At 36.5% G+C, this 18631-nt stretch overlaps 1 protein-coding gene across 14 annotated transcripts in view; it reads right to left on the bottom strand.

Annotated features, from left to right (window-relative positions):
• Positions 1-18631, bottom strand: part of GPHN (gephyrin) — a 651195-nt gene that overhangs the window by 404759 nt on the left and 227805 nt on the right. For all 14 annotated transcript variants that reach the window (XM_055088534.1, XM_055088535.1, XM_055088537.1 and 11 more), the window contains exon 3: positions 6317-6374. In XM_055088534.1, the coding sequence (XP_054944509.1) occupies positions 6317-6374 (58 nt within the window). The remainder of the gene's footprint in view (positions 1-6316; positions 6375-18631) is intronic.

Genomic DNA, 18631 nt, shown 5'->3' with positions numbered 1-18631 from the left:
GTAGTATGTGGGTGTTGAGGAAGTGGTCCATTTCTTCTAAGTTGTCCAATTTATGAGTATAAAGTTTTTCACAGCCTTTTCTAATTATCCTTTTAATGACTAGAAGATCTGCAGTGATAGTCTTTGTCCAATCCTAATATAGGTGATTGTGTCTTCTTTACCTTTGTTAGTCTAGTAAGAGGTTTACTAATTTTATTGAGTTTTAAAAGAACCAGTTTTTTATTTGATTTTCCCCTGTCGTTTTAACGTTCCCAATTTCACTGATTCCAATTCTTAAGTATCTCCTGTCTTCTTGCTCTGACTATATCTGGCTCTTATTTTTCTAGTTTCTTGAGAAAGAAACAAATTAGTGACTTGAGAGCTTTCCTCTTCCCTAAAAATTAGTGTTTTCATGGTATATCTTTTTCTATCCTTTTACTTTCAACCTACCTATGTCATTGTTTTTCAAATGAGTTTCTTGAGAATGGCATATGTTGGATCATTTCTAAACATCCACTACATCAATTTCTGTCTTTTAATCAGTATATTTAGATTATTTATTTAAGGTAATTATTGATATTTCAGGATTTAAATCTGCCATTTTATTATTTATCTTTTGTTTGTATCTTCTATTTCTCTTTTCATGCCTTATTGTGGATTACTTGAGCACTTTTTAGGATTCCATCTTAACTTGCAGTGTTTTTGAGTACACAATTTTGAACACTTTAGTGGTTGCTTGGTGTTTCAATATACAGATGTAACTTAAAACAGTCTACCGGTATTGGCATTTTATCATTTCAAGTGAAATACCAAAACTCTACTTCCACTGAGGCACCTTTACCCTCCCACATTTTAAATATGATTATGTTCATTATTTACTTTACATACATTGTGCACCACATCATATGGTGTTATAATTTTTGCTTCAACCTTCAAATGTGATTTAAGAAAATCATAAAAAAAGATCAGCTAGTCTATTTACCCATTCTGCTGTTGTTCTTCCTTTCTGAATTTTCAAGCCTTTTTTCTTATCATTTCCTTTCTCTTTAGAGAATTTATTTACCCATTCTTTCAGGGTAGGTTTTCTAGTGACAAATTCTTTTATTTTTCTTTTGTCTGAGTATCTGCTTCCCATTCATTCCTGAAGGACAATTTGACTGGATGTAGACTTTGTGTCTGGTAGTTCTTTCTTTCAGCACTTGAAAAATGTTGTGCTGCTTCCTTTTAGAGTCACTGCCCACCGTGCCACCACCCCCCACACCCACCTTCAGTGTTTTATATTGGAGATGGTACTTTTCAGTTCTGTAATTTCCATTTGGTTCCTTTTTGTAATTTCTATTTTCTTCATTTGTTTTAAGAGAATTAGTAATAGGTTGTTGAAGCATTTTTATGATTGTTGCTTTAAAATCCTTGTCAGATAATTCCAACATGTGATTACTCTTCATATTGGTGTCTGTTCACTGTTTTCTTCTCATTCAAGTTGTGATTTTCATTGATCTTGGTATGATGAGTGATTTTTGACTGTTCCCAGGACGTTCTGGATATATGAGACTCTGAATCCTATTTAATCTTTTTAAGATGTCCTCTTGTTGACTTGTAGTATAAGGGCCATATGTTCAGCTTCTTGCTGGGTCCCACTGACACCACTCTGGCAGAAGTGAAGCACTGATTCCCACTGCCTCATTGAAGACAATAGGGTAGAAGTTTATCTCTTCTCTTAACCTTGCTGAAACCTTTCTGGTGAAAGTGGTGCATCATCTTGCTCCACATTGTTGTTAGTATGAGATATTCAGCTCCCTGCTGGACCCTGTTAACACTGAGAGGGGAAGTAGAAGGTTGACTCCTACTGAGAGTGCAGTAACATCTCCACTGATGTTGATGTATATGAGGGTGGAGTGTCATCTCCCTTAAAGGCCTCACTAACACAGTAAAGGGAAGGTGAAGTAGAGTGGTGACTAGTCCTATCTTGCACTGTCTCTTGGTCTAACTTCTGCTGGGTTGGGGGAGTCTCGGCTCATCACTGGACCCTACTGACACTACCCTGCAGGAGGAATCAGAGCATACCCTGTTTCCACTGGGCTGGTGATAGAAGATCAACTCCCCACTTGGTCCCCACTACCATATTCTGGCAGGGAAATCAGAGAACTGTCTACTCTGCTATGTAAGAATGGAAGAATAGCTCCCTGATCACCCCACCAACACCACTGGCAGGGGGGATTCAGAGATCTGCCACCTGCTTCTGTCAGGTGGCAGGGGGTGAGGTGGAAGATAAGCTCCCTTCTTGGCTCTGCTGAAACTCTGGGGAAGTTAAGTAGTTTTCCCATTGGCATTTGGCTGGAGTAGGGAGGGTATACCAAAAAGGCTTTCTGTTCTGTTAGTCCACCCTTGTCTTGGGTCCTTTGGCAAGAGGGAACAGGCTTTTCTAGGTGCTTTTCTTCTCTGCCTGTTGGTGGCTCCAGGTTGGAGGCTGGGTAAAATGGGAGACAAAAAGAAACCCAGGTAACTCACTGCCATGTCATTCCTCAAGTCCTGAAGTCCTAAGGCAGTCTGATTTCTTCTTCCTACCTTTCAGAGTCTTTCTATGCTTGTTTATTTTTTAATATAAACAAACAAAAGTCCAGGGATTTTTAATTGTGAGAGGAAAGATTTTGGAAGAACAGGGCTACTCCACCTTGGCTAGAACCAAAAGTCTCCTCAGTAGGAACACTTTTGAACTTGACAAACTCAGTGTAATATCTGGAGCAATTAATACATGAGCCAACAGAATAAAAAAGACAAACAACATACAACCTTTCCTATTATACAAAAAAAGCACTATAATCATAATAGTATGGTGCTAGCAAAGGAACAGACGAATAGATCAATGAAACAACAGTTCAGGAAAAGAGAGATTTGTGTATGTGTGTGTCTAGGCCTATGAAAATTTAATACATGGTACATGTGGCAATTCAAACCATAGGGGGAAAAGATGGGTTTTTCAATAAATTGGGCTGGGGAAATAGATACATTTGGAAAACATTATGAAAGTTTAGTCATCTCATTTGTAAATAAAAACAAATTTATACCAATATAAATTACAAATAGATTAAAGAGTTAATACTTAAATATCTCTATTTTAAATAAATTCAGCCAAGTGGCAGTATAAATTGGCTTAACTCCCTTGGAAAAGTTTGATTTCATCCAGAAAATATACATGACTAAAACTCAGGAATCCCATTCCTCAGTGTATACTTCAGAGAAACTCTTACACAGGATATTTTTATAAGAATTTTATAGCATCATTTTTCATAATAGTTCCAAATGGAAATAAGTTGAATATCCTTCAACAGAAGGATGTCTCAATAACTTGTGGCACAATGCACTATTTTACAGCAAAAAATAAAACAAAAAAACAAACCAAAAGCAACCCCCCCCAAAACCTTAGCTATAGACAACAACCTGATGAATCTCACAGTATTGAAAAAAAGCAAAGCATAATAGATTGAATACAATGCGACTCAATTCAAACAAAGCTCAAAGAGAAACAAAAATAAATTGTAATATTTCAGGATGTATACATATATAGTAAAACTAAATAAAAGCAAGGAACTGATAATGATAAAAATTCAGAGTATTGGGTGGAAGAGATGGTTGTGATTGGGCTAGAAATGTATTTGCTCTTTATCCATTAAGGCTTTGACCAAGCAGCCATTCAATATGAGGTGATTTATGGTAAATAATAAATGTATGCTTAATTCAAACTATGTATGAACTAAATAATGATTTCTGGTGCTAGAAACATTGTGAAAGATTACCACATATGACAAAAATTGAATTATGCTTCACCAACCAATCATATCATTTTAATAGTAAATATACACATGCATATTTATTTATACATGGTATACTACAGAGTATATTTCAAATTTAGACTCAATTGTACTATTTAGATAATTTAAAATTACTCATATACTAGCCAAATAAAATAAACATTACAACCAGATGGTTCAAATTTCCTCCAATCAAAACAAAAAGATACCAGCTGAAAATACTAATGGTGCCAAAAAATGTTGAAATATTTTATGACTGCTTTTCTTCCAACACTTTCGAAAGGAAGAATAAATTTCACATTTTTTTATGCCTCAGGCCTCAAACTCTCTAAAGCTGTTTTAGATACAGTAACAGTAATTGATGGAAAAAAATCACTATTACATGTCATCCATGAATCATGTTTTTTTCAAGGAATCTCTTGAGGATTAACTGTTAAAATTATAGAATTAAAAAGAAAACACAATGAAAAACACTACTCCTTTAGAGAAAAGTTACTACTAAAAAATAGAAAACATTTCTGCTAATTAATTAAACTAATAAAAGAGTATATTTATCCTCTGTTTCTAGGATGGGCCTTCCCCAAGGCAACAGTTTATGATCTCATACAGCTCTTTTAGGCAATTCCATTAACTAGCATGGCCTCAGCTAACTTTTGCATAATGACAAATCTCAGTATCAACTGAATGACAGAATTATCTTTCTTCTGAGTTACAGCTGATTTACCCAATGGCTTAGTGGATATATGGTTATCTAAGAGGAAGCTCAAATTCAATAAGTCCAAAACTTACCCTATTTCCTCTCAAACTTATCCTTGCTTTGTATCTCCTATTTAGGTTAACAGCAACACAATCTACTCAGATTCCCAAGGCAGAAACCTAGGTCAACCTTTCCATCTTCCCTTAAACATCCAATAAATCACCAAGTATTGTTGATTCTATTTTCTTAAATAATATTTCTTGAATCTGAGTTTTTTTTCTTCAGCCTCACTGCCACTGCTTTAGTTCAAGTTTCAATTGTTGCCTATATTCCTGCAATCTGGTCTCCTTCCTTATAGATGGAACCTCTTCTTCTCCACTGAAATAATTTTTCTCACTCATCAAAGAAAAACCTAATAAAATCACCAACCTGATTAAGCCACTTTCTTTCTTAAAATCACATAATGGCACCCCATAGTTTTCAGTTTAAAATCCAAATTTCTTAACATGGCATAAAGGCCCAATGACAGTCCTACATCTCAACAATCTTTATTTTACACGTGTGATCTATCTGGTATCATATTATCTCCTATTTATGCGTTCACAAGTGCCTCTGCTTCTGTACAGAATTCCAATTTGCTTAGTATACCTCTTGGAAAGATTTTGCTGATTATCTTTTTTGAATGACCAAGTGTCCTTCCTTCCTATGTATTTCATAGAATACTTTGTTTACCTTTATCACTTAACACATATTGCAACTGTAATATAAGACAGAGCACCTTTAAGCACCCCAAAAAATTAATTTCAACAAGCTCACCTTTATTAATTCCCATTTTATCTTCTGAAAAATGAGAGATATGGATTAGACATAAGGTTCCTCTCAGCCAAACTACTTTATGAATTTATGTCAAGTTGGAAAGAGTCTCTTGACACTCCTGACTTTTTTCCCCCATTTGCCGCTAAGAATACAATCATGGTATTAATTACTGGTGTTGTCCACACAGAACACCTGAGATACTGAAAGTAACAGTATAGAACATAAACATGAATTTAACTTATTTAAAAATAATGTAACCAAGTTTAGGAACTATTTACTAAGATTTGAATTTATTGAACTTGATTTAGAAAAGTTTGATCAAATCAAACTTAACAATTTGTTGAGATCTTTACATGTCACTGTTAACAGGCTCAACTTGTCTTGTTTACCCTTGACTATTGCTATCCAATTGTTAAATTTAATTCATGGAAAAGACTAAGTTCAGTTCTCTTTAGACTGTAAACTGCTTTTAGAAAAGGGCCACGTGTTATGCTAGAAGACTAATAGTCCACAGGATTTAGTAAAATGTTAGAGACAGAAAAATGTAACAATGATGTAATATTCAAAGAGTAAGGTCAATTTTTCATTTATTGTACTGTAAATTTTAAATTGAGATTGACCTACTGTGTTATCAAAGGAACCAGGAAGTATATACTAGAAGACTAATATTATTTATAATTGGTGAAAGATTATAGGGAAAAGAAATTAAAACAAGATTTTAAAAAATCCATTATGCATACTAATGCTTATAAAGTGCTTTCTTCCGTAAATTTTCAATGAATTTTATAAGAAAAGGTTGCTTTCTTAACCCTTTTCCTAACATGTATTGATGATGGTAGATGAAATCTGATGATGATTATCTGATATGTATATTTTAATTCAAATAGGATAACTGGGAATTAAATGATGCCCTAACACAGCCAAAGATTCAATAGTATAAAGAAAAAACAATTATTTGCCCACCTTCCCGCTGAGACACTAATTCTTTGTAGAGGTGAAAAACGCCATACTATACCTTGATTTCTTCTATTTCATCTGGTACTATCTTGTATGCTGATATAGTCCCACCCAACCTGAAATTAGGAGAAAAAAATATTCTCAAAACCGGCAACAGTGTATTAAAAATATGGACTATTTCTGCCATTAGCATCAGAGTGCCACCAATAATTGCCCATTACCCACCCCAATAACCATGAAGGAAAAACAACCATTTTGTACTCAGGTTTTCCATATAGTAGTTTAAAAAGGTAGACAGTGAATGACTACTGAAAGAGGAAACATAAGTTAGATTTTTAACCATAATTAAACTTCTCTTATCGATGATTTTAATGATGCTCAAACTCACTTTTACTGATAGATTCTGTCACAACTAAGATGTATCAAGAACAATAGCAGACATTTCTATTTTCATGGCATCATGAAACACAGCTAGGTTTAGAATACCTATCAATTTAACATACCATCAGTATTCTATAGTATTGCACTCAGGAAGAGTGATTCCAAATTTCATGTTCTTTCCCTTACAACACACTGCTTTCCTCACTAAAGGAATCATTCTAGAGGTAGAGTGCTCTTTTACTCTAATCAATATATAAAAAGTGGTATTACATAGGCAGTAACACTAGTAGTTATAATAGTAATACTACCACTAGTAGTATACTGAGTATTTACTTTACGCTAAGCATTTAATTGTCAGGTTTTATATGTTTTGTTCTCATTTAACTCTCATAACCTATAGTAAGAATTATGAAAAAAATGAGATAAGCAATTTTTCAAAGGTCCCACAACTAGGAGTGGCAGACTGGGCTTAAGAACTCACTTCCAGAAACTGATAAGCAAATTCTAAAATTCATATGGAAATTCAAGGAACACATAATAGTCAAAAAATCTTGAAAAGAAGAAAGTTGGAGGAGTTACACTTTCTGATTTCAAGTCACTACAGATCTACAACAATCAAGACAATGTGGAGCAGGTGTAAGGACAGACATATAAAGCAAAGGCCAGAAACAAACATCACATTTATGGTCAACTAGTTTTTGTTTTCCTTTTTATTTTATTGTAATAAATATAGTTAACATTTTAACCATTTTTAAGTGTACAACTAAGTGACAATTACATATATAATGATGTGCAACCATCATTACTATCTATTTCCAAAACTTATCCATAACTTAAACAGAAACTCTGTAATCTTTAAGGAATAACTCCTAATTTTCCCCTTCCCCCAGGCCCTGGTAACTCCTAAACAACATTGTCTTTACGAATTTGACTACTCTAGGAAACTCACATAGAGGAATCATACAATATCTGTCCTTTTGTGTCTGGCAAATTTCACTCAGCATAGTTTTCAAGCTTTATCCACATGGTAGTATGTATCAGAACTTCATTCCAGTTTTATGACTGAATAATATCCCATTGTATGTATATACCACATTTGTTTACCCATTCATCTGTTAATGGACACTTAGATTGTTTCAATTTTTTGGCTACTGTAAATAATGTTGCAATAAACATTAGCATACAATATCTGAATCTCTCTTTTCAGTTCTTTTGGGTACATACCTAGGAGACGGAATTACTCAATCATATGGTAATTCCATGTTTAGCATTTGAAGGACTGCCAAACAGTTTTCCACAGTGGCTGTACGATTTTACACTACCACCAAGAATGCATGACGGTTCCAATTTATCCACATCTTCATCAATACTTGTTATTCTATTTTTTTAATGGCTACCCTAATGGGTGTAAACTGGTAACTCATAGTTCTGAGACTCGCATTTCCCTAATAAACAGTGATATAAAGCATGGGTCCCCAACCCAGGAAACAGTGGGCAAGCGATGGGCCAGTGACTAAAGCTTCATCTGCCGCTCCCTGTCCCTCGAATTACCACCTGAACCATCCCGCCCTGCCCCGTCAGTGGAAAAATTGTTTTACATAAAACCGGTCCCAGGTGACAAAAAGGTTGGGGACCACTGCTACAGAGCATCTTTTCATGTTCTTATTGGCCATTTGTATATCTTCTCTAAAGAAATATCTATTCAAGTGCTCTGGCAATTTTTAAATTGGGTTGTCTTTTTGCTGTTGAGTTGTAGGAGTTTTTCATATATTCTGGATATTAAACTCTTACCTAAGATATTACTTCCAAATATTTTCTCTCATTCTGTAGGCTGTCTTTTAACATTCTTGATAATACTTTAATGCACAAAATTTAATTTTGGTGCCACACAATTTATGTATTTTTTTCTTTTGATGCTCACCTTACTGGTGTCATGCATAAGAAGCCATTGCCAAATCCAAGGTCTTGAAGATTTATCCTTATGTTTTCTTCAAAGTGTTTTATGGTTTTAGTTCTTCTATTTAGAACACTGATCCGTTTTGAGTTCATGTTTGAATATGGTGTGAGATATGGGTTCAAGTTAATTCTTTTCCATGTGGAAATCCAATCATTTAGCAACATTTGTTGACAAGCTTTTTCTTTCCCAAAGCTGTTGCCAAAGCTTTGACTTAGCACCCTTGTCTAAAATGAATTTTCCATAGATACGGGCTTACTTCTGGATCCTTAATTTTATTCAATTGGTCTATAGGTCTATCTTTTTGTGGTTCTCGGCATAGAAGTCTTTTACCACATTGGTTAAATGTATTCCTATGCATTTATTTTCAGATGCTATTTTAAATGGTGTAGCTTTTAATTTCCTTTTCAGATTGTTTATTGACAGTGTATAGAAACAAGTGATTTTCGTGTGTTGATCTTGTACCCTGTAACTTTGCTGAACTTATTTTTTTTTTCATTTATTTATTTTATTTATTTTTGGCTGTGTTCAGTCTTCGCTGCCGCACGCGGGCTTTCTCTAGTTGCAGCGAGCAGGGGCTACTCTTCGTTGCGATGCGTGGGCTTCTCTTGTTGAAGAGCATGGGCTCTAGACGCGCGGGCTAAAGTAGTTGTGCCATGCAGGCTCAGCAGCGGTGGCTCGAGGGCTCTAGAGCACAGGCTCAGTAGTTGTGGTGAATGGCCTTAGTTGCTGCATGGCATGTGGGATCTTCCCGGACCAGGGACCGAACCCATGTCCCCTCCATTGGAAGGCGGATTCTTAACCACTGCACGGAAGTCCCTGAACTTGTTTATTGACTCTAGTAACTTTCTTGTGGATTATCTATATACCGGATCATATTATCTGTGAATAGAGATAGATTTACTTCTCACTTAACAGGCTGGATGCCTTTTATTTCTTGTCCTTGTCTAAATACTCTGGCTAGAACTTCCAGTGCAATGTTCAATATCAGTGGTGAAAGCAGGTATCTTTGTCTTGTTCCAGATATAAAAAAAAAGCTTTCCATTTTTCACAATTGAACATGGCGTTAGTTGTGGGGTTTTCACAAATGCCTTTTATCAAGTTAAGGAAGTTCCCTTCTGTTCCTAGTTTTCTGAGTGTTTTTACCATGAAAGAATGCTGGATTTTTGTTAAATGCTTTCTCTGTGTCAAATGAGATGATCGTGTGGTTTTCTGCCTTTCAATCTTTCTATTAATGTGGTATTATTGCAGTGATTAATTTTCTTACATTGAACTACCCTTGAACACCTGGGGTAATCTCACTTGGTGGCTGTGTATAATTCTTTTAATATGTGGTTGCATTCAGTGTCTTAATATTTTCTTATTTTGCATCTATATTCATAAGGGTTATTACTCTATAATTTTTCTTTCTTCTGATGTCTTTATCTGGCTTTGGTAGCAAGGTAATTCTGGCCTCATTGAATGAGTTAGAAAGTATTTTCTCCTCTTCTGTTTTATGGAAGAGTTTGAAAAGCATAATGTTAATTCTTTAAGTGTTTGGAATAATTTACCAGTGAAGTAATATGGTCCTACACTTTTCTTTGGTGGGAGATTCTTTTTTTTTTTTTTGGTAATTAATTTATTTTTGGAGTATAGTTGTTTTACAATGTTCTGTTTGGTGGGAGGTTTTTAATTGTTGAAAATCTGTTTACTTGTTACAGATCTGTTGAGACTTCATGTCAGTTTAGGTAATTCACATGCTTCTCGGAATTTGTCTATTTCATCTAGGTTACCAAATTTGTTGGCATACAACTGTTTACAGGATTTTTTATAATCATTTTTATTTCTGAAAGGTCAGTAGTAATATTCACATCTTTATTTCTGATTTGTTTTTGTGTTTTCTCTTTTTCTTAATCAATCTAGCTAATAGTTTGTCAATTTTGTTAATTTTTTCAGAGAAGAAATTTTTGCTATTGTTGACTCTGTACTGTTTTTCTATTCTCTATTGAGCTCCACCTTAATCCTTATTATTTTCTTCCTTGATCTTTTCTTTTTTCCCTGCCTCCCTCCCTTCCTTACATTAACTGTCATGTATTTAAGCTGATTTTTTTTTCCTTTTTTGTAGTGAATCATTTTAATTCCCTTGTCATTTCCTATTTTACATCTTTTAGGTATTTTTTTGGTGGTTACCATGGGGAATACATTTAATATTCTAAATTTATAGCAACCTAGTTGATTGATAACAACTTACTTAAATCAGCATACAAAACATCTGCTCCTATACAGGGCTATCCTCCTACTTTTATGCTGTTGTCATAGCTAAGTTTGCTAGTTTTGGAGTTAGTTTTCTCTTCTTCTCTAGTCCTTCAGGGTATAACGTAGTGTATTTATCGAGGATGTTTCTTTCTTTTTGATGTGGACATTTATAGCTATATATTTCCCTCTGAAGATTGCTTCCACTGCATCCCATAAGTTTTGATATGCTGTGTTTTTGTTTACCTTTGTCTCAAGGTATTTTCTAATTAACCTTGTGATTTCTTTTTGAACCACTGGCTAAGAGTGAACAGTTTAATTTCCATATATTGTGAATTTTCTAGTTTCCCTCCATTGTTGTTTGCTAGCTTCTTTCCAACGTGGCCAGAGAAAATACTTTGAATGATTTCAATTCTTTTAAATTTACTGAGACATTTTTTTTGTAGCCTAACATTTGGCTTATCCTATAAAATGTTCCAGGTCTTCCTTTGTGTATTATCAGCAATTCCCTTTTGAAACATGACTGTGCTTGTGTCTGTTAACTTATTGTTAGAATTAAATGTGATAATACATTTATTTCCTTAATGTAATTTCCTTTAACAGGCTTCTAATTATATGACTTTTCTGAATGAATTAATCTATGTAATAAAAATAAAGGAATCTGTAGATAGTGATTATTGCCATTACTGAAACAGTTCCAGAAAAAAATTATTGGTCCAAATTCATTAGGAATAGAAATATTTAAAGGTAATTCAAAGTTGCTCAGAAATATTTTAATTTTCTTCCCAACTCTAATCTGCTTCTTCTCCCCAGTTTTTGTTATGGTAAATGTTAATTGATCCAGTAGTCCATGTCATAAGTGTGGAAATCTTTCAAATGCCTTTACCTTTCTCAGTCCCTACAACAAGTAATAAGAGTCAAATTTTTATTGGCCTTAATTTATCTGGAAAATAGCCATTGTTCCATTTCCACTTCAGTACTTTAAGATTTTACCATTTCTAACCACAGTTTTAGTAGTATCCTCGCCACAGCTGTAACAAGCCGTATCTTTCTAAAATGTAATTCTTCTCATGTCACATCCTTATTAATTAATGGATAATACCTTAGGAAGTGATGAGAATTCCCTTTATAAACTCGACTCCTCAGTCCATTTCTTTTTTCATTTCCTGTAAGCCTTTCAAAGTACCTCTTCGTTCTAGCCATGCCCAATAGTCACTAGTTTCACAAATGCTTTATGCCTCTCTATTACCTGTATCTTGAATGCTCTTCTACACCCCCAAAACTCCATATCAACCTTCAGGAATCAAATACCACTTTGAGAACACTTACACAAACTCTGGAAAAAGAAATAAGCACCTCCTCTACTGTGAATAGTGCCTTACTCACACCTGCATTATAGCTTTTATCCTACTATTATAATTATCTGTTTAGAGATCTTCTCCACTAGATTATGAAGGTACAGATTATATTTTAAATTACTTTCTACACTTGCCAAATAGTGAGTACTTAAAGCTTGATAAAGCAGCACACATTTGGTAAATTAATGAGAGAGGTTAGAGGAGCCAGACATGTGAATTTTCACCAAGATCTTAAACAAAATCCTTTTTAAGAGCAGTATCTCCAGACTTTCGGATCAAGATGGCTGAGTGGGAGAATGCACGAACACACCAAAAATACATCTACATTACTCTAGGAGGCAGGTCAGAAAGATCTTGCTTTATGTCAGAGAGTATTCTGCCTATGTTTTCTTCTAAGAGTTTTATAGTATCCAGCCTTACATTTAGGTCTTTAATCCATTTTGAGTTTATTTTTGTGTGTGGTGTTAGGGAGTGTTCTAATTTCTTTCTTTTACATGTAGCTATCCAGTTTTCCCAGCATCACTTACTGAAGAGACAGTTTTTTCTCCATTGTATATTCTTGCCTCCTTTGTCATAGATTAGTTGACCACAGGTGTGTGGGTTTATCTCTGGACTTTCTATCCTGTTTCATTCACCTGTCTTCCTGTTTTTGTGCCAGTACCATACAGTTTTGATTACTGTAGCTTTGTAGTATAGGCTGAAGTCAGGGAGCCTGATTCCTTACACTCCGTTGTGCTTTCTCAAGATTGCTTCGGCTATTTGGGGTCTTTCGGGTTTCCATACAAATTGTAAAACTTTTTGTTCTAGTTCTGGGAAAAATACCATTGGTAACTTGATAGGGATTACACCGAATATGTAGATTGCTTTGGATACTACACTCATTTTGATACTGTTAATTCTTCCAATCCAAGAACATGGTATCTCTCTCCATCTGTTTGTGTCACCTTTGATTTCTTTCACCAGTATCTTAAAGTTATCCAAGTACAGGTCTTTTGCTTCCTTAGATAGGTTTATTGCTAGGTATTTTATTCTTTTTGATGTGGTGGTAAGTGGGATTGTGTCCTTAATTTACCTTTTACCCTTCTCCACTGTTGGTGGAAATGTAAATTGGTACAGCCTCTATGGAGAATAGTACGGAGATTCCTTAATAAACTAAAAACAGAACTACCCTATGATCCAGGAATCCTCCTCCTAGGCATATTCCCAGAGAAAACCATAATTCGAAAAGATATGTACACCCCATTGTTCACTGCAGCACTATTTACAACAGCCAGGACATTGAAGCAACCTAAATGTCCATCAACAAAGGAATGGATAAAGAAGATGTGGTACATATATACAATGGAGTATTACTCAGCCATAAAAAAAGAATAAAATAATGCCATTTGCAGCAAAATGAGTGGACCTAGAGACTGTCATACTGAGTGAGGTCACACAGAGAAAGACAAATATGATATCGCTTGTATGTGGAATCTAAATAAAAGGTAAAAATGAACTTATTTACAAAACAGAAGTAGAGTCACAGATGTAGAAAACAATCTTATGGTTACCAGGGGGAAAAGGAGGGGAGGGATAAATTGGGAGATTGGGATTGACTTATACATACTATTATATATAAAATAGATAACTAATATGGACCTACTGTATAGCACAGGGAACTCTACTCAATACTCTTTAATGACCTATATGGGAAAGGAATCTAAAAAAAAAAGGATATATGTATATGTATAACTGATTGACTTCTGTACAGCAGAAAGTAACATTATAAATCAACTATACTCCAATTAAAAAAAAATACATCTACATGAGGAACAATTCCCACTAAAAAGTAACTGAAAATTGGCATAAAGACTCCTGTACAACTAAGGTTGTAAGACAGATCCACAGGGAATCAGGCAGCAAGGGAAGTGATCAGGTCAGGACTTGTGCCCCTGGGAGGGGACTCAGGAAAAGGGAGATTACGGGGGTGGAGAATTTCCCTGGAGAGTGATTCCAGCCACATATTAGGTGCCCTAGTACTGGAGTCTGACACAGGGAAGATAAGCCCCCTTGGCTGGTTGAGCTCTGCTGTGACTAACAGGAGGGCTGTCGGCAGCACGGACTTCATTTGTGAGGAATGAACCAGCACTGGCTTGCTCCCACGGCAGAACAGAGAGGGTGAATTAGGACTGCATGAGTGGCTACCCAGTTTCCCACAACAGCCCCAGAATGCACCCCTGTCCAAGCTGAGCTAATGCTCCGGCCATGCTTACTTCACCTCAGAGCTCCACAATGAAGTGACAGTTGCCACAACTGGGAAGGCTCATCTGTGGGAGGCAGAGGTGACTCAGACCTGGGCACTGTCTGAGCACAGCGTGCTGGCCAATGCTGGTGCTTACCGAGAAAGCTTATCAGAAGCAACCTTGATCTCTGACACTGGCCAGACTTCACAGCCTGCATCCTGATACACATCAAGAGGCCAGGTGGGCTCTGCCTGCCCTGCGGCATAGCCCTACAACATTACAGGGTTAGTGGAGACTGTGGAGGAGTGTGTGGCTGCAGGGGGAAATGGAGACACAGATGCAGTGGGGGCTGTCATCGCAGGCAGCAAATCAGAGGCAGCATAAAACTCTGTCGCCAACCTGCAGAAGCCCATGCCCCATCATGAGCCCAGAGCCTGCATGGCCACTGTTGGTGCCGCACTGCTCTCCTGGGGCAAGGATGCCAGGTACTGAAAGAGGAGACAGCACATACTTTAAGGAAACAAATCTAGCTCGTAATCAATATTCAGGGCTTCTGCTCCTTAAACTTGGGATCCAACCCCACCCCCAACAGGACAGAGAGGGACAATCAGTAGAGGGGAAGCACTGCCTTACAATTAGCTCTGGCCCTATCCCTTCATCTCCAGCCCTATCCACGACCAAGGTGATAGCTGCCACAACACCCTGAGGAAAGATGTCACTTCTGTTCATGTCAAATCCAGCTCTCTCACCAAAGGCACCGGGCACACACAGACTGTATAGGGACACTTCCATATAGGGACATTCTTTCAAGACTGCAATAGGTAACTGTTTTACCTAAATTCATAGTGACAAAAAAATGAAAAAAAAATAGGGATTTGCTTCAATTGAAAGAACAGAAAACCTCTGAAAAAATAATGAAACAGAAACAAACAATTTACCAGATAAAGAATTAAACGGTATCAAAATTCGAAGGGAAGAGGTAAAACTGTCACTATTTGCAGATAACATAATACTTTATATAGAAAACCCTCAATTCTCCACCAAAAAGCTCTTAGAACAAATGAATTCAGTAAAGCTGTACAATATAAGATTAACATACAGAAATCTGTTGCTTTTCTATACACTAATAATGAACTATCACAAGGAGAAAGCAAAAAAAAAATTCCCTTTAATATCACATCAAGAAGAATAAGACACACAGGAATAAACTTAACCAAGGAGGTGAAAGACCTATACTCTAAACACTATAAGCCACTGATGAAGGAAACTAAAAATGATACCAAAAATATGGAAAGATATCCCATGTTCATGGATTGGAAGAATACTGCTAAAATGTCCATACTACTCACGGCAATAGATTGATTTAATGCAATCCCTATCCAAATACCCATGACATTTTTCACAGAACTAGAACAAATCATTCTAAAATTTATATTGAAAAACAAAAGGCCCAGAACTGCCAGAGCAATCTTGAGAAAAAAGAACAAAGCTGAAGGTATCATGCTCCCTGAGTTCACACTATATTAAAAAGTTACAGTAACCAAAACAGCATGGTACTGGCACAAAAAGAGACATATCAACTGAACAGAATAGAGAGCCCAGAAATAAACCCACAAACTTATGGTCAATTAATCTGTAACAAAGGGGGCAAGAATATACAATGGAGGAAAGATAATTCAATAAGTGGTGCTGGAAAAACTAGATAGCTACATGTAAAAGAATGAGACTAGAACATTTCCTAACAACATCTACAAAAATAAACTCCAAATGGACTAAAGACCTAAATGTAATATCTACAACCATACAAACTCCTAGAGGAGAATACAGGCAGAACACTCTTTGACCTAAATCACAGCAATATATTTTTTTAGATATGTCTCCTAAGGGAAAAGAAAAGCAAAAATAAACAAGTAAGACCTTAATTAAAATTAAGTTCATTTTAATTAACTTAAAATCTTTTGCATAGTACAGGAAACCATCAACAAAATGAAAATACAATATACTGAATGGGAGACAATACCAAATGACATGCAAAATAAGGAGTTAATATACATAAACAGATCATACAACTCAAAATTTTAAAAAATCCACTATAAAAAACAGAAGATACAAATTGCCATTTTCTAAAGAAGAAAAGATAGCTAACAAACACATGAAAAGATGCTCAAGATCACTAATTATTACAGAAATGCAAATCAAAACCACAATGAGATAGCAATTCACATCTGTCAGATTGGCTAACATCAAAAAGTATACAAGTGGGCTTCCCTGGTGGCGCAGTGGTTGGGAGTCCACCTGCCGATGCAGGGGACGCGGGTTTGTGCCCCGGTCCGGGAGGATCCCACATGCCGCGGGGCGGCTGGACCCATGGGCCATGGCCGAGGAGCCTGCGCGTCCAGAGCCTGTGCTCCGCAACGGGGAGGGGCCACAACAGTGAGAGGCCCGCGTACTGCAAAAAAAAAAAAAAGGTATACTAGTAACAGGCTTCCCTGGTGGCACAGTGGTTGAGAGCCCGCCTGCCGATGCAGGGGACACAGGTTCGTGCCCTGGTCCAGGAAGATCCCACATGCCGTGGAGTGGCTGGGCCTGTGAGCCATGGCCGCTGAGCCTGTGCATCCGGAGCCTGTGCTCCGCAACGGGAGAAGACACAGCAGTGAGAGGCTTGTGGACCGCAAAAAAAGAAAAAAAAAGTATACTAGTAACTAAAGTTGGCAAAGATGTGAAGAAAAGGAGACTTTTGCACAGTTTGTGGGAATGTAAATAGGTATAGCCATTATGTAAAACAATACAGGACAAAACTAAAAATAGAATAATCATATGATGACGCGGGTTTGTGCCCCGGTCCGGGAGGATCCCACATGCCGCGGGGCGGCTGGACCCATGGGCCATGGCCGAGGAGCCTGCGCGTCCAGAGCCTGTGCTCCGCAACGGGGAGGGGCCACAACAGTGAGAGGCCCGCGTACTGCAAAAAAAAAAAAAAAAAAAAGGAAACGCTTGCCTTAATTATCCAAGTTGTTATTTGGTTGTAAGCAGCTGAATTCCTTCCATAAGTTTCCCATTTATTGTCCTAGTATAGATCTGTTATGAGTCTTGACTTGGAGATAAGTATCTTATCTCCATTAAGGTATTTGCCCTAGAAGAGAGTTTTGTATTGGATCTATTGCTGAGACCTTGGTATTTCCTTTTCATATGCTTCTCCCCCAGAACTTCCTGCTGTAAAAGCCACTCCACTTTTTCATGTTCCTTAGTAAATATTGTGAGCCATGGCCGCTGAGCCTGTGCATCCGGAGCCTGTGCTCCGCAACGGGAGAAGACACAGCAGTGAGAGGCTTGTGGACCGCAAAAAAAGAAAAAAAAAGTATACTAGTAACTAAAGTTGGCAAAGATGTGAAGAAAAGGAGACTTTTGCACAGTTTGTGGGAATGTAAATAGGTATAGCCATTATGTAAAACAATACAGGACAAAACTAAAAATAGAATAATCATATGATTCAGCAATTCCACTTCTGGGTCTATATATTAAGAAACTAAAAACATTAATTTTAAAAGAAATATGCACCACAATATATATAGCAGCATTATCTACAATAGCCAAGATATGGAAGCAAACTAAGTGCCCATCAACAGATGAATGGATGAAGAATATGTGGTAACTATATATACAATGGAATTACTCAGGCATAAAAAAAAAAGAAATTCTGCCATTTGCAACAATGAGGATAAACCTAGAAAGTGTTATACTACTTAGTGAAATAAGTCAGAAAGAGAAAGACAAATTCTCTATATTATCCATAATGTGGAACCTAAAACGTAACTGAAATGAATGTGTATAACAAAACAGAAATAGACTCATAAACAAAGAGAACAAACTAGTAGTTACCAGTGGGGAGAGGGAAAGAGAGAAGGATAAGATAGCTTCAATTACCAGAGGGTAAGAAGCAGAAGCAAGAAGAACTACACTCCTGCAGCCTGTGGAATGAAAACCACATTCACAGAAAGACAAACAAAATGAAAAGGCAGAGAGCAATGTACCAGATGAGGAACAAGATAAAACCCCAGGAAAACAATTAAATGAAGTGGAGATAGGCAACCTTCCAGAAAAAGAATTCAGAATAATGATAGTGAAGATGATCCAGGACCTTGGAAAAAGAATGGAGGCAAAGATCAAGAAGATGCAAGAAATGTTTAACAAAGACCTAGAAGAATTAAAGAACAAACAAACAGAGA

The sequence above is a fragment of the Physeter macrocephalus genome, chromosome 11 (genome assembly GCF_002837175.3).
Source record: "Physeter macrocephalus isolate SW-GA chromosome 11, ASM283717v5, whole genome shotgun sequence".
Taxonomy (NCBI): domain Eukaryota; kingdom Metazoa; phylum Chordata; class Mammalia; order Artiodactyla; family Physeteridae; genus Physeter; species Physeter macrocephalus.
This window is presented reverse-complemented; position numbering and strand designations above follow the sequence as displayed.